The sequence below is a fragment of the Pteropus alecto genome, unplaced genomic scaffold (assembly GCF_000325575.1).
Source record: "Pteropus alecto unplaced genomic scaffold, ASM32557v1 scaffold71, whole genome shotgun sequence".
Classification (NCBI taxonomy): domain Eukaryota; kingdom Metazoa; phylum Chordata; class Mammalia; order Chiroptera; family Pteropodidae; genus Pteropus; species Pteropus alecto.
The window spans coordinates 8621775-8639258 of NW_006433024.1; the positions used below are offsets into that span (position 1 = coordinate 8621775).

At 33.7% G+C, this 17484-nt stretch overlaps 1 protein-coding gene across 1 annotated transcript in view; it reads right to left on the reverse strand.

The window, feature by feature from the left end:
* DCDC1 (doublecortin domain containing 1) overlaps window positions 1-17484 on the reverse strand; it is a 370803-nt gene that overhangs the window by 155136 nt on the left and 198183 nt on the right. Inside the window, exons 14-16 of the mRNA XM_025044147.1 lie at window positions 16465-16570; window positions 9778-9912; window positions 7126-7244 (exon numbers count right to left, since the gene is read on the reverse strand). Coding sequence (XP_024899915.1) covers window positions 7126-7244; window positions 9778-9912; window positions 16465-16570 — 360 coding nt within the window. The remainder of the gene's footprint in view (window positions 1-7125; window positions 7245-9777; window positions 9913-16464; window positions 16571-17484) is intronic.

Below are 17484 nucleotides of genomic sequence, written 5' to 3' on the forward strand. Positions count from 1 at the left end.
ATCCACGTCCAGTTTACAGAAGAAAATGTGAAGAATTCTTAGCCATGTTGAAACGAGTGCTTGATAATAACGAATGTCTCTAGGCCCCTTTCCTCAGATTTTGATTCTGAAGGTCTGGACTTCTAAGAAATCTACATTATTAGGTATTATAAGTGATTTCAATTATAAGAACTCTGGAGAGTTTGGATGTGTAGAACTATGGACCCAATTTGGGAAGCACTGCTAGAGTGATGAGAGCAGGTGGGAGAAGAAAAGCATTGTAAAAGGAGAACTGATTTGGTGATTGAATAAATAGGGTGGAGGTTAGAGAGAGTAGGCAGTTAATTCTCAGATGTCAAATTTGGATTAAAAAAAAGGGAAACACTATTAAAAGAAAGTGAAATTAGAACGGAGGAGAGGGGAGCAGAGATGTGAGAAAAGATGAAGAGTTCTAATACTTATGTAAGATTTTTTTAAAAAACATCATTTAAGTTATGACTAATACCTAAGCAAAGAATCCCATTCTCAGGCTTTAGATAAATATAATTGTTGCTCAATTTCAGCACTGGGTAGAGTGAGAGAGGTATTGGTGGGGAGTCGTGGCAGTCTTTCTAGAGATCTTTTTGTATTGTAATTAATAAAAGAAAAAAAGAAAGTTTTATAAAAAATTTTTGTCTTAAGGTCCAGAACTAAAATTTAGAATTATAATAATGCTTTGAAATACTCCATTTATCAGAAGGAAGACATCCCATGGCCACAGTTCAGATTGGAGAAAATTTCACAGGCTGATGTTCATCATTTCCAAGTTGACTGAAAGGAGGACCTTCACTGTGCTTCACAATTACAAATCTATTTTCCTAGACAGCTTCAAATGGCTCTGGTGTCTTTTGAGGCTACCTGGACCAAAAGTAGAATCCATAGAAAAAGGAGGAAAGAGATTTCTCCTCCATGATTCTTAACACAGCAAGAGTAGAGATAAGAAGCTTCATCCATCAATCCACATACTGTAAAATTACACATGGGCAATTTTCTTTTTGATGTCGACATTTTCAATGGTGTTATCTATATGTTTGAATATTACTTAAAAGTCCAATGCCCAGCAAACAATTCCTTCTATACTGCGTACTCACTGGAGTCTATCACTCTGTTTTAATCTCTTAGCCTCCCCTAAACTTTTAGACTTGACCAAGAAAATAATTTTCAATCTCTCTGACAACCTGGTAATGTGCTGTCTGTTTACTTGTCTATCTTTCCATTTCTGCATTTAGCATTACACAGATACACTTGTTAATTGTATTTAATGATGTCCTTAAAGCAGTGTTTGTTTAACCTAGTCTAAATTAATGTTGGCTCACTCCATTTCCAGCAAGACGTAAGTGGCAAAAAAAAAAAAAAAAGTAGATGCAAAAAACCATAACAGTAAATATTACCAGACAGGTAGTAGAAATGAATAAAGCAACCAAGAGCTAGTGTGAGAACTGCTACTGAGAATGGTGGAGAATAGAGCCAACTGGAGGTACATGTTCCATCTAAAGGGAGAATCCGTCCCACATGACTGGTGTCACGAGAGAATGAAAGTTCAGTGCTGCCCATTCTTCTGATATTTTTCAAGAAAAAAAAAAACAAAAACCAGAAATATATATTTTTGTGTGTGTGCAATCTCCCTATTTCTATAGGCTCACAACTAATTTTAAAAATTTAATGATGTGAAGGCCAAACAAAAGCTATATGTTTCCAGTATTTAGTCTAATTTAACCTCTGTATGTGGATGTGTGTGTGTGTGTGTGTGTGTGTGTGTGTGTGTGTGTGTGACTTTAATTAGTTTATAAAAGACTGGATCCTACATATTCACATTCTTTAAAAATGAAGCAAAATCAAGATTAAATGGTAGCCTAAAAGAGAATTTTGTCTCAATTGGTTTGTCCTTAAGACTTCCAAAATATCTTTTGCAAAGTACAAATTAGTATTTGATAGATGGTCACGGAGATGGGGAGCACGGCGTAGTGAATGCAGTTAGTATTAATGTAATGGCTAGGTGGAGAGCCAGAGGAGAGACAGAGAAATTAGGGAGATCGTTTTATAAACTATATAAATGTCTAACCAATGTACTGTACACCTGAAACTAATAAAATAAAAATTTTTTAAAAAGTACCTTTGATTTTGGAGTTTATGATTTTTATAATTATTCTATAATTTTCAAATCACTTGGTAATGACATTGTTGTCTTGCTTTTCATCCACTCATAGTCAGATCACAGAAAAAATATTAAAAAGACAAATATGTGCAAGTGCTTGCTATATTGAATAAGAATAAGATGAGTGACACCAAATGAGACATAAATGAACTAATGAGGCATGATATGTTTACAATATTATTTTGCAAGTTGTCAGGTTGCTGCTTTAAGTGCTAGTTCTATTATTTTTAGCATATAAAAGGCTATATCTTGATTCATAGCATTGTTAAAATTACATTATACTACTTAGGAGAAGAGAAAAAATGTTTTGTCTCCAGAAGTTGCTGTCATATGAGGATATTTATTACTATTTACAATGAGATAGGGATATTTAAAAAAAAAAGTTATACAGGCACTTCAGTTGCTTGGAAAAGATAAATATATTTGAAAGTATATACCCAGAGGTTAGGTAAGTTCTAAAAGTCTTGGTCCTTACTGCTTTCTGAAAAACAAAATGTAGCTTTGCATTTAATGAGAATCTTGTTTTCTAGATTTTCTGCTATTACTCCTGAATCTTGCAGTAGATTTTGTTTCCCAAATAAAGGCAAGTTTCATCAATATAAAGGCAAATGATCCTCATTTGCATAGGGATCCTCCCTTTCTCCTGCCCATCTCTCCCTCTCCCTCTTATTTTCTAAAGTAAACCACATCCTTTCTTGTAAACAAAGATTTTTCAAGTAAAACCACATTTTTATTTTTTAAATTATCATCTCTTTCCTTGCCCAAGCTTTAGTTTCTATAGGCAACAAGGACATAGAGTTTGTGGCTTCAGTCCCACCCAATTCAATTCTGTGACAATCCTGGCCAGGGTAGGAAGTAAACTTCAGTGAGCTAAGACCACATTGACACTAGTTTAGTATCCATTTGGCCCCAGGGAGAGCCCTGGGCATGAAGAGCATATTCATCAAGCGATATATAAAACCTTTCCAAACACGTGCCATTTTGACCTGGCCTGTAGACCAAGTCTCTCACTGAGAGTGGCCTTCCCCCACCATTCCCCTCTAAGGTAACTATTTAGTCATTCTTTACCCATCGTTCTTATTTTTTGTTTGTTTTATTTTCTTAGTTTGTTTTTTATACCTTTTAAAAACAGCTTTATTGAGAAATAATTGACATATAACATTATAAAATACTATACAATTGACAGGCGTATATTTAAAGTATAAAATTTGATAAGTTTTGAAACGTATATTCCTGCTAAAGCATCACAACAATCAAAATAATGAACATATCCATATCCATCACACTCAGAAAATTACACCCAAAGTTTCTTTGTACCCCTTTGCAATCCTTCCTTTTTATCCCACCTTTCTAAACCCTGATCTGCTTTCTAGATTAGTTAGCATTTTTTAAAGTCATATAAATGGAATCAAACAATATATGCTCTTTTTGGTTTTGCAACTTTCCCTAAATATAATTACTTTGAGATTTATCCACATTGTTGCATGCATGTATCAAGAGTTTATTCCTTTTATTTCTGAGTAATATTTTATCTAGATATATTATATTTACCTATTCACCTATGGATGGGCATTTGGGTTGCTTCCAGGTTTTACTTTGGTCTTTAGAAATAAAGTTGCTATGAATATTTGCGTTCAAGTCTTTGTAAGGACATATGCTTTCATTTTTCTTGAGTAAATTTCTAGGAGTGTAATGGCTAGGAAATAAGGTAGATACATGTTTATATTTTAGAAAAGTAACAACCGTTTTCCAAAGGGACTGAACCATTTTATATTTCTACCAACTACATGTGAGAGTTCCACTTGCTGCACATCCTCATCAACATTTGGGCATGGTCATTCTTAAACATTAGCCATTCTACTACATATGCAGTGGTACTTCATTGGGGGTTTATTTTACATCCCCTTAACGATTAATGATGTTGAGCATCTTTTCATATGCCAACTGCATACTTTCCTGTCAAAGTATCTTTTCAAATAATTTATCTGCCATGTTTTCTTGAGTTGTGTGTGTGAATTTTGTAAACATATGTTATTTACAAATATTTTCTCCTTGTGTGTAGCTTGTCTTATCTTTCTCTTGGCAATGTCTTTCAAAGAGCAGAATTTCTTAATTTTAATTAAGTTCAATTGGTCAATTTATATTTTTGTGAATCATGTCTAAGAAAGTTTTACTTAATACAAGATCATAAATATTTTCTCCTGTTTTCACTTAAAATATTTAAAGTTTTAGGTTTTATATTTAGGTCTATGAATCATTTTGAGTTAATTACTCTTTATGGTATGAGGTATAAATCAAAGTTCATTTTTTGCACATGAATATCCAATCATTCCATCACCATTTGTTTAAAAAAATGCTTTCTCCACTGAATTTTCCTTGCACTTTTGTTAAAAATCAATTCACCACGTATGTATAGGTCTATTTCTAGATGCTCTATTCTGTTCCATTGATCTAATTGTCTACTTCAGTGCCAAGAGCACACCATTTTGATCACTGCGGTTTTATAATAAGTCTTTTCAGGTAAAATAGGCCTTCTGGCCTTGTTCTTTTTCAAAATTGTTTTGACTATTTTAGGTCCTTTGAATTTCTACATGAATTTTACAATCAGCTTGATAATTTCTGTAAAAGAAATCTACTGGGCTTTTGATTGAAATTGCATTAAATCTAGAGATCAATTTGAGGAGAATGAACATCACAACAATATTGAGTCTTTCAATCCATGACACACACTATATATCACATTTATTTGGTCCTCTTAAATTTCACTCGGCAACGTTTTGCAGTTTTCAGTGCACGCGTCTTGCAACATATTTTGTCTGATTTATTCTTAAGCATATAATACTTTTGATGTTATTTTTAAATTTTAATTTCCAATCATTTGTTCCTAGTATATAGCAATATAACCAATGTTATATATCGATCTTGAGCCTTCAAACTCGTTAAACTCATTTATTAGTTCTATTTAGAACTTTTCATAGATTTTATAGTATTTTCCACATAGAAAATGTCATTCCAAAATACAGACGGTTTTACTTCTTCAATTCCTATCTAGATGCCTTTTATTTCTTTTCCTTTTCTTCTTACAATGGTTAAACATTTCCATGCAATGGTGAATAGCAATAGGCAGAGTGGACAGCCTTGCCTTGTTCCTTATCTCAGGGAGAAAGCATTCAGTCTTTTACCATTAAGTGTGTTAGCTGTAAGTTTTTCATAGACATCCTTGGTCATGTTGACAAAGTTCCTTTCTATTCAACTTTCGAGAGTTTTCATTAGGGGTGAATGTGTTGACTTTTGTTAAAAGATTTTTCTATACCTATTTAGATATTCATGTAATTTTTTCCTTTTTAGTCTGACAACATGATGATTTACATGATTGATTTTCAAATGTTAAACCAACTTTGCTTTCCTTGGAATAAACCTCACTTGGTCATGATATAGCACCTTTTTGAAAATAATTGTTTTATTCAATTTGCTAAAATTTTCTTAATTTTTTTGCATTTATGTTCATGAGGAAGACTGGTCTATCATTTTCTTGTAATGTCTTTTGTTTTTATCAGAGTAATACTGGCCTCATAGAATGAGTTGAGCAGTAGTATTCTCTCTCATAATATTTTCTGGATGAGACTCTGTAGGATTGGTATTATTTTTTGCTAAAATGTTTGGTAGAATTCTTCAGTGAAGCTGGTGAAACCATATGGGCCTGCAGTTTTTGTTGTGGGGAAGATTAACTAAAAAATCCATTCCTTTAAGAGATATAGGACTATTCAGGTTACCTATTTCTTCTTCATAGACATTGGTAGTTTGTGCCTTTTAAGGAATTGGTCTTTAATATGTAAGTTGACAAATTTATTGGCACACAGGTATTCAAAATATTCACTTAGCATCCCTTTAGTAACTGTGTGATATCACCTCTCTCTTTCCTAATACTGCTAATTTGTGTCCTTTTCCTTTATTTTCTGAACAGTGTGACTAGAGGTTTATCAGTTTTTTATCTTTTTAAAAAACTACCTTTTGACTTCATTGGTTTTCTCTATTTTCCTGTTTTCCATTTCATTATTTCCACTCTTCTATTATTCCCTTTCTTTTCTTCACTTTGATTTTTTTTCTTCTTGCTCTACTTTCTTAAAATGGAATCTAAGGTCACTGATTTGGTATCTTTCTTCTTTCCTTATATAGGTATTTACATAAAAATCTTCTCTTCTGCACTAGCTGCTGGGCTAGTTTCTCTGGTGCCTAAGTACCCTAGTTCTGGTTTCAGCCCTAAGCACATCCTAACTGCCTATCCAGTCAGAAGTAGTTGGGTAATAGCTAAGTCCTGAAGTTCAACAGGACTTATTTTTTGTCAACACAGGTGAAATCAGAAGATAAATGAGCAAGAAAAAAGAAAACATCTAGAAAACAATATGTCCAGACTGCTGAATATAAATCAACTTTCTTCCTCATAGCTAAATTTTAACATTTATTTTTAAATTTTAATTTTATAATCCTCCCAGTCAGAAGAAATAAACAGGAAGGACACTTTCAGTGCCTTACAAGCTAGCATCAATTCGTACTTTCAGTTTCTTACAAGCCAGTTTAACATTTTATATTTAAAAGATGGAGAAAAAGCTAGGAATACACACAGAACATTACATTTTTTAAATTCATAATCAAAATAGATACAAAGAAATGAGTTCCAATAATAATAGAGTAAAGCAGCAACTTCTCTGCAACATAGGTACATGCTGGAGGCCCACAATTCACTTTTTAACATATCTAAGAAACACTATCAAACTAAGTGGGATATATGTTCAAGCTTATTTTAGATTAGGAAAATTAATATTGATATTATGAACACAAATTTAAATGCCTAATGAATATTCCATCTCAGCCAAGACGCATCATGATTTGACTCCTCAGAAATCTTAAAATTAACATTTATTGTTTTGAGCTAAATAGCTCATAAGCATTACCTTTTCTGTAGGATTAATTTATATCCTTCTAGTGATGTTCCCTCAGTGGCCTCGATTCTGATGGAATGACCAATAGCTAGGCAGCCCTGAGTGATTGCTCGGCTCAGGATCATTCCAGTCTTCCAATGAATAGAGAGAGGAGAAAGGTCTAAATAAGTTAAAAGAACCAGAAAATCCAACAATGTGTCACAAATAGTGAGGTCATTATGCCTGGATAACCCTGGATATTAACAGTTGCCGAAACTGAAACACTACCCACAACTTAGCAGTCAGTGAGCCCTGCTCAGAACCAGTGATCTTCTCTGTCCGACAAGGGTGGCATTTTATAGTTCAGTGCAAAAGAAAACAGACCTTGATATCTTCATTTGTCCTTTTTTTCTGTGCATATTTCACAGTGCAACGATTTGGGGTCCATCACGTGTCACTTGTTATAGTTATAACTACAGAGCTTACTAGAAAAATATGTATGCACAGAAAAAAAGTGCAGTGAACTGAAAAGATTGAAACAAATCTATAACCTTCATACCAATTTAAAGTTTTACCCTGGGTCTAAATACCATGGGTTAAACATTTTAAGGTAGTTTGTGAGTCGCTTTCATTTTTAATGTTAGGATTCTCTAATAAGGAAATTAATTTGGAATATTGTTTGAACGGTCATGTAACTTTTTTTTACTTAGTGAATAAAAAACTTTTAAATAAGTGACAATCACTGAAGCATTTATTTAGACATATTGAGAATTCGTGGCATGCAAAATTCTCTACCATAACAAATAAAAAGATTTATCTTGAAAAAATGGAGTGTTCAATCTAAAAAGATTTTCAACAATTGGTTTGTTTTTAGCATGTAACTTTGATTTCTCATGTTTTTGTGTAGGAAAGAAATATACGATGACTTAAGAAAAGTGTTGTTTTATTTTTTTAGTTTTGGTTCCAATAAGCACTGAACAGAATCTTCATTTGATCCTGCTTCTCTTACAGAAAGGAAACTGCTTGAGGTGAGAAGAAGAATCACCATTCATTAAGCACTTTCTGTATACCAGATACTATACTTGAACTTCACACATGCTTTCTCATTTAATCTCCACAGTAACTGTGCAAGACAGGTATGATTAACTTCATTTTATAGCTAAGGATACAGTGGCTCAATGCAGCTAAGTAACTTTCCTAAGATCACACAAAAGAGTCTAACTCTGATCTATCTAACTCCAAAAACCACACTCTTTTCAGTAAGCATTTCAATTATATTTGAAGAAATTTGAGACAAGTACAGGTTGTTTTATCTCATAAAATTCTAGAAACAGAAACCACACAATTACAGAATATGAGAGCTAGGAAAGAGCCTTCCATATCTACTGGTGCAACTCTGTAGACGGAAAGACTAAGGCCCAGATACAGTATGTTACTTACCCGAGGTCACACAGTGTGCAGTGGCAGTGCTAAGATTAAAAGTTTTCCATCATGCTCATAAGTTGGTCAAATACAGAGCAGTGTTTAATATTACAGTGAAAAGGTACATGTTTTGAAGTCATACCAAGAATCCTTTTTCTACCACTTACTAGATGCAGTTTTTTTGGCTATATAATGAAAATCTGCACAATTTTAATAAGATTAAATGAGATAATAAATGTGTACATGCCTAACACATAGCAGACGTTTAACAAAATGACATATAGTTATTAAATCAGAAACAAAAAAAAAGTTAGAAAGGGCTAGTACTTAACAGTCTCCAGGTTGGAAGAAGATTAAGAAATATTTCATCTAACTTCATTCTGCCTTGTTATATAAAATGAATACTATATCTTAGTATCTTTGTGTCTTAATTACTCTCTATATTTGTTTTTAACTTTCAGAGAATCAAAAATAACTATTAAGGGCAATTTAAAATTTATTTGAGAATAGTTTCAAACCTCTTCATCTCCCCACCCGCCCCCCCAAAAAAACCAGAAAAACAAACAAAGTAGCAGCAAATTTGCCCGGGTGACTCTGTAACCCATGTAAGTGCTAAGAAGAAACAAAAATGGTCTATAGGGCAAAGGAAGACATGAGAAGGGTGGATACAAGCTGCACCATCTTTCCAAACGTAAATATTCAGTGGCAATTCCAAAACATATTTTAACAATAAGAGGGAAGGGGTGGGGCAATTATCTGTTCTCAATGTAAGTCAGTTCCAACAGTAGAAGAACAAAGTAAAAAATTAAACAGTGACAATTCACAGGTATAAATGTGTTAGGCATTGTTCACATTTTATACTCAGGGTGTTTCTTCTAAAACTTCTTACAAAGACTATATTCCATTATTATAACGGTGCTAACCTATCAGGCTCCAAGAAGCATAACAATGAAGACGAGGAGTGGAAGCAAATGACATTCAGATAAATCTCATGAAAATGGTGACTCTGTGGACTATCCATAAGCTCTCTGTTGAGTTTATGAACTAATCAGCACACCTAAAAGTGAACTGACTGCTCACACGGGATCTACGGAAATCCTCTGCACCAGACAAAACAAGTACAGAAAAGTAGCATTTTAACAGCCAACAATTTATTCCACTTTCACTTGCATGCTGGTGGGGATGAGGGTACGGGGGCTGGAGCAGCATGGTGAGCCAGCAAACCCGGAAAGTCACTCAGGGAGAGCAGTCACTCTTGGGTACCTTCGTGATCAGCCACACACTGGCTGCAGGCCACAGGGTCGACGGCACCATCTGACTTCTGTGGTTCACTTCACTACTTGAAGAACTCCGCTTTTCAGTGGAAACAGAGGCATGAAGGACAACATTGGGATCCACCTATACCATGAGGAGAAGTGTGCGTTTTTAACTTATCGTCTGAAAGTTAACCTTCCCCAATACACTTACCCAAAATAAGTTCCCTAGAATGTTATGTTTCTGATTGAGAAGGTCTCTTTTGAAAGAGTGGTACTCAACCCCATTTAATTTAATCCTATTAATTGTGGTTGAGCTCCAGTTCTGATATTCAAGGCCCTAGACTGTGCAGGGCATTACAAAATATTTTTCCTGCTCTAAAGAAACTCACAACAGTAGAGACAATAATACACACACACACACACACACACACACGGTTTCGTATTAAGCTCCATATGGATGATTAAATAGTAATACTATAGGTATTTAAAGAATGGTAGGCTCATTTCTGCTGGAGGAATAGAAAGTGGAGTATCTTGAAAGAAGTTAACATCTGGACCAGGCCTTAAAGGATGCAGACAGTTTGAAAGGAATAATGAAGAATATAAAGGTATTACAAGCAAAGGTAAGGAAGTATAATCAACGTGTCTTAGGATTTGTTGATAGGCTCAAAAGGTAAATTTGGCCAGACTGTAGAAGGTGTCAAGTACAAGGCTATGGAGTTAGATGTTAGTAGGGAGCCAGTGAAAGCTTTCAAACAAGAGGGATTGGATTACAGCAAAGTTTAGTAAGGCTGATCTGGCAAGGGTAGGCATACTGGATTGCAGAAGAGAGACATTAAAAGCAAAGAGAACAGTTAGGAGTCCACACAATCTCCCAAGAACAAAAGGATATGAGTTGAGACTTTGGTGATAGTTGTAAAAATGAACAGAAGGGGACTGACTGGGAAGACATTCCATCCATGTTTATTATCAGATTACATACATTAATGATACTGTATACCTTCTACTGTTTCACGCTTAGACTTGAATGTCAAATTAATAGGCATTCATGTCACCTGTAGGAATTCTATTACTTCGTGTTTACCAAACTTTATCTCCCAACTTATAAGATCACTTTCTTGGAATAATCATGCTAAATTTTTAAGCACCAATATTTATTTATGTAAGATTATGGGAATATGCTTGTTTATGCTTTAAACCCAATGAATGATGTTGCTTCAAGACTAAAATGTCTACTCCAAATCGGTGCTAATACTAAATAGTTGTTGGGTAGAAAATGGGTTTTTTTAAATACAAAAATTAAATGATAATTTTAAAAGTGATATTTTTTAAATGTGATCAGGCAATAACAAAAAAGGGTACAACTACTATATTTGGTAATTATTCCATAACTTCTGAAGAGAAGAAAATGTCAGATGACTCCTATACATGAAAATAAAATTTAAAAAATACAGAAATCCCACCGCATAAGCAGATTTGACCTACAGCTCTGTGATTGTGTGTTCCCCAGTTAGCCAGTAGAGAGGCTGGATTCCAGAGGGGAATCCCCCACAGTTTCTGAACAATGATAAACTATATTCTGCTAATCCACCCGCCACAGGACTCGGCATTTAAAGTAACAACTCTTACTCAACCTCCTAACTTCAAGTTGCCATTGTCCTCAAAACTCTCCTCTGTCACTGGGAAGAAGATTGTTTTGACTGGAATTAGTCAGACAGAAGAAACGTACTGCCAACTGCTTCTTTGTATAGCACCTGCTGCCAGCGCCTAAATTCTTGTTATCTCCACAACATGGTTTAATCTTTTAACAGTTGGCTTATTGGTGAGAGCAAAGGGGTCCTTTGTGTCTGTCTTGGGTTGGCACCCAGTATTAACACCATGCTGTTCTTCGAGAGATATTTTGCTGGACAGTTCCCAAGTGATTCTACATAGACCAGACACAGCCAGGCCCACTAACTCAACTTCATTTTGTGTTATGAAAAGGAAAAAAAAAATCCTGCCAAGTCTGGGGATCTGATACACTTAAAAGTGACAATGGCCATTAAATTTCTCTTTGTGACTTCACCTTCTTTGTTCTTTTTAATTTAATCTGATAGCTTAGCTTTAGACCTAATGTTTATGAAGGTGGAGGAAGATAAAAACTATGAAAACGAATTCAGCAAAGTGCTTTGAAAACCTACAACATAATATACTGTGTGTGTGTGTGCACATGAATGCACATGCACATATGGGTATGTATATAAAAGCATTTATGTTGAAACTGGTTTCTAAATACATACCATCATATATGTTATTAGAAAACCTTTTTAAGTCTTGTTGAGAATCAAAAAAGGTAATTCTCTTTATTCTTTTGTGTACTTATATATAGCTTCTTTAAATGACCATTATAATTTTGCTTGTCTGAATAAACTGTGCTAATATAGAAGCTGCCAGCGATAAAAATGATGCCTACACGTGATGGGGCAGTTAAAACTTCTTGTTTAATTTTCTTTTTCCAAATCACTAATAAAAGTGGAGTAGACTTCAAAATCCCTGTGCAAATTCAAAACAATAAGGGAACCATTTGTCTTTTCTTGCAGATCCACTGATAAACAAAATATAAAACAATATTGAATCTTGAAAGAAGCTCATAGAGCACAATCTTCTATTTAAACAAACTGTTTATGCCATAGAAATTTTATAAAATTTTATACTTTTGGTAGAGAATTTAGGGCCAAGTTCATAATATTATACATAAATTAAAATCATAACTATAAAAATGTTCTAAAATTTCTTTCCTCCTGCCTCTGATGATCATTCCTACTAAATCCATTCTATAAATCTGTAGCTGATCAATCTTCCCACCTCTAAGGCCAAGAAAATAACAGTGAGCAACATAGTTATGCAACCAAATAAGGCAAAATATCCAAGATCTAGGTAAGTAGTCCTCAAATAGCTTCCAATTATTGGTCTAAAAATAAGGAAGAGACTTGGGATTTTATTTAAAGTCCTGTGTCCTACTCTAATAACAATCAGTTTAAAATTTAAATTAAAATTTTGTATTTTTCACGGTATAAATTATTTGCAGAAAATGTTATTTCTCATTGACTTGATCTTCAAAGGAATAGGACGATAAAGAATTGTTTGCCTTTTCTCGGCCTTCTTTGTGACATACAGAATAATATATTCTGCTAGCATCCATGACTGCTGAATTTAAAAGTTAACTTGTAACAAGCATGTCATAATTCTAAAATCATAATTTGGTGTTTTTCTTACTCTTTCCATACTGAAAGTTATCACTAATATTCTGCTGATGTCTGAGCATACTAAAAGGCTAGAATCAAAATAAATTTCCTTTTCATTTGGCAAAATATACGACCTGCCAAATACTGGTGTCCATTTTTCTGATATGTTTTCCCATAATTAGGCATTCTTCAAACTATTCTTTTCATGATATTTTTCTTTTATATTAACTACCATGAAGTTTAAATCTCTTCCATTTCATGGAAACATATCATTTTATTGCCCTAAACTGGTGTCAGTTTAAGTAACAATAGAGAACTGTTGAAAGATGTATTTGCCAAATTGTCCATTTGTAGTAGATTCCAAGTCTTTTTTCGAAATGAATAAAAGAGCAACAGGTCGTAATTATCAAGGTTATATCTGTCTCCCACATTACTAATAGGGATTATATGCTCCCAATTTTTCTCTGTAGGAAAGGTTTGACTTGTCAATAAGAGATTTGAAAGAACAGTCAGGGGTTGGGCACTGATATCTCCATCTCAAGCCAATTTCAAAACGTATGCATCAAGAATATCGGTTTTTGCCTCCCACGTCTCTATGCCTGTTGTAATCCTCTTAGTGTCTTCCTTACTGCAATGAGCATCACGAGTCTATAGATATCCATTCTTCTGCCTGAATCTCTCTTTAAAAGTGTTCCTTTTCTGGTTATTAAATTACTATTTCCAAAGCACTGATCACCTCTCTGTATGTAATCAAAAGTATTTCTCTGAAAGGATTTTAAAGGATTTTATAGCTAAGAGAGGGCCATTTTTCTTTGAAAGATTCTCTTTACTAGCCACTTTATCAAATTTTTGCTCTCTTATATTACTATTTTAGTTGGACTGAAATTTTATTCAAAACTAGTTTCTTCTTTCAAAATATAATACTGTACAAACTTTTAAGATGAGTGTTTCTTACTTTCACTGAATCATTAGAACCAATTAACAATGATGAAATAACTGTAGATTGTTATTCTATCATTTTTCAATATTGGAAAATATAGTTGATTTTAAGTCCGCATTTGGCTTAAAATCAAAGAGAAAAGCCTCCTCTGAGTTCTTTTCCTGTGATAACTCTTTGATATTTAATTTTTTTTCAGGCTTGAGCTGGTTTCTGTTGAATGAGTTAACTAACTAGTAAATTCAATTCTATCTAGCTAAATCTGAGCATCCAGATATTACAGCAGAGATAAGGATGATCAGGATGTCCTTCGCCCTCAAGGAATTTCTAACTAGCAGGGAGAATAAGAAAAGGATCATTTGGGTTATCTTCCTAATACAAGGATCAAATTAGATCTTGCCTCTGCTTGATATTTCCAATGGTTCTGTTTTCTATAAAACATTCAGAATCTCTAACATTAAATTAAGGCCCTTTATGATTTGATCTCAACATTCTCAGTGAAATCTACTATTCTCCACCTTCTACCCCAATGTGATCTGAAATATGCTCAAACTTGGAGCACAAATTGACTTTGAATCATACCAAAAAAAATGTTTTAAGAGTTCAGTGTCATTGTAAATGGCACAGAATGGATGCAACGGAGTTATCAAGGCCAGAAACATCATGCCTGGTTTGGAGGTGGGGTTGGGGGAAAAAAAGGTTTAATGAAACAGGCATAAATCAGATAAGGCTGGAATAACAGGCAAGATTTCAACAAGCATTTATTGAATGCCAACTATATCATGCTAGGACATGGCACAAGGGTAAAAGAGAAGGCTGGGGGGTGGTGACAAAGAAAGAGAAGTTGAATTCCAGACAGAGAGATCCACATGGGCATAATAACGGAAATCATGGAGTGCTATCAGAAAAACACAAATGAACAATCTGGCTTGGCTAATACACAAAGAACATATTAAACAATAGAGAGACTTGCAAGATAGGTTATAGCTGAATTTAAAATATCATTCATGAAAAATGTATTGTGCACTCGCTCTACATTTGAGACTTTGTGCTAGTACTCCGGAATGCAAAGATGAGTAAACGTAAGGTCTGTATCCAAAGAATTCTCAATTTAATGGAGGGGAAAGACACAAAAGCAAATAAATGCCTTTACCAAAACTCGAAGAACAATTTTCAAAGGCCAAAAAGGAGTTTTGATAATGCAAAATAATTTGAAGTTAATTCTCTCTGGAGGAGCTGAGAAGGCTTCATGGAAGAAGAGGAAGTTGAATAAAGCCTTAAGGCAAGGAATAGTAATGGTGCGGGATATTTCCCAGGCAAAGAATAACACATGCCAGGGTACGAGTATATCAAAGTGAAAAGCATGCTATGAGACACAATTTATTAGCTCTGACTGTAGGGTAGGGTACAACGAAGATCAAGAAGAGGAGGATATTGGAAAGGCAAATGGAGAATAGAGAAAGACTGAAGGAGAATCGTGGAAATCAATAAAGACCAGATGAAGATATGCAACCTCAGTAGGCGACAGCCAGGCATACAAGTTTTTTGAGCAAGAAAAAAAAATTGCAGCAAAAATAAAAAATGGAATGCCAACAGAATCAGAACTATGGTAAATAAGTCTAAATGCCAAATGAACATAAAACATAAAAGGTGTTACCATTCGGTTCATATTTATTTTCTAAATTTGCTCAAAAACAGAATTAGAAACAATTATTGATTTCCATCCTATTTTTATAATTATACTATTCAGATTTATATGCACCTTGAAACAACTAATATTTTCGGTATAAATTTTGACATAATAGACTGAATGGGCAGCATGGAGAAATTTAAAAAAAGCAGTTTTGGACAGTGTGTTTTTGCACTGTCTCTTGGAAATAAAGGGCCTAGACCATTTAACAAGAAGCCCTACTTTCTTTAGGAACCTCTATCTCTGTGGGTGCCTTTTGATTTTGATTTCATGAGTTCAAATACTAAAGTTTCTATAGCTACAATGAACAACCGTACATAGTTTCCCAGCTGAGAAAAACCTATTCCTTCTTTGCAGACATGTTTAAAATGCCTTTAATAGCTCAGTTGGAGAACAAAATTATCTACTGGTAGGACAAATTTCTAACTGTAAATTAATAAATAGATCTTCTGGATTGGCTTGTTGGGTTTTCTAAAGAATTCATGATCCCTAGATACATCGACCCATGGAGCAAATAGATCAGATCCTAAAGTACAGAGAGAGAACAGCTATCTTAAAGACTTTCTTAAACAATTCCAACTTATTAATATAGTAGTTTAAAGAAAATTTGCTAAACAATAGTACTGGAATGACAGAATTCAGATAGAAATTTTTCAAGTAGGAATGCTATATATTAATTCAGTTTTAAAGTGCTTATTTAATTAGAAGGAAGTAAAAATACTTGCTTCAACATTTGTAATTTATAATTTTCAAAAACTTTCACAAATATACACTTAGTCACCATGTGTTAAGTGAGTATCCATACATAAAATATTCTGATTAATTACAATATATAATTCTGACCTTGTTCTGTAGAAAATGGTTCTCCAAGTTCACCTTTTCAAATTGATCAGGTATCTGTTGGCTAGTGACATTGAAATTCATTGGAAATCCCTCACAAATTTCCCAGCTAAGAAAAGTAAAACATTTGATTATTTTTGTTAGAATAAAATGTAATTATAAAACCCTTTAATCTACTAGAATAATTTATGCATCTAATAGACTACTAGTGAGAGTAAAATCAATGTATAATTCATAACTTTTTAAACAGAAGTTTGTAGAGTGCTTTGGTATCTATAACTGAAAGGGAAGGCTATAAATTTTTACCTTGCAATTATTTATGACACTGGGGGATTCCATGCCTAATTAATTATAAATTAAACGAAGAAACAAAAAATGTTTTTATCCTTACAGAATCACTCATCACAGAGACCATCTTCATTGTTCAATTTTATTTCTAAATACACTGGACTATGAATAATAAAGGGTGTTATTATACTTATGGACTATGAATAATAAAGGATGTTTTTATACTTAAAATTATTGTGTTAAGCACACTGGATGGTATTTTTAAGAGAGTCTTAAGAGGCAACACATTCTAGTGGGTACATGGACAAACCATACAATGGAGGCATTGAGTGTCATTCTTAATTCAGCCAAATCACTTATTTTAAAAGTGAGCCAATCCTTACCATAAAGGAAATTATCTGGCTCAACATCAATATGTTAAGGTTAAGACATACCATACAACATGCTATTCAACAGAAACTAGTTCTGGGACTGGTAATTGTTGTTTTTTTCAATACTCAGAGAAATATAAATAAGAGTATGATTGTTAAGATTTCAAATGATTCACTTTAGAGTAAAGAGAGAAATTTGAAATAAAATCTAAAAATTAAGTAAATTATCTTCAGATTAGTTTGTGTTCAATGAAGGCAGTCTCACACTGTTATACTTAGGGACCTAGATCTATTTTGAATCCACTTAATAAAACAGTATTCATTATACCTGTAAAATTAAGAAGGAATACATAATTTAAAATTA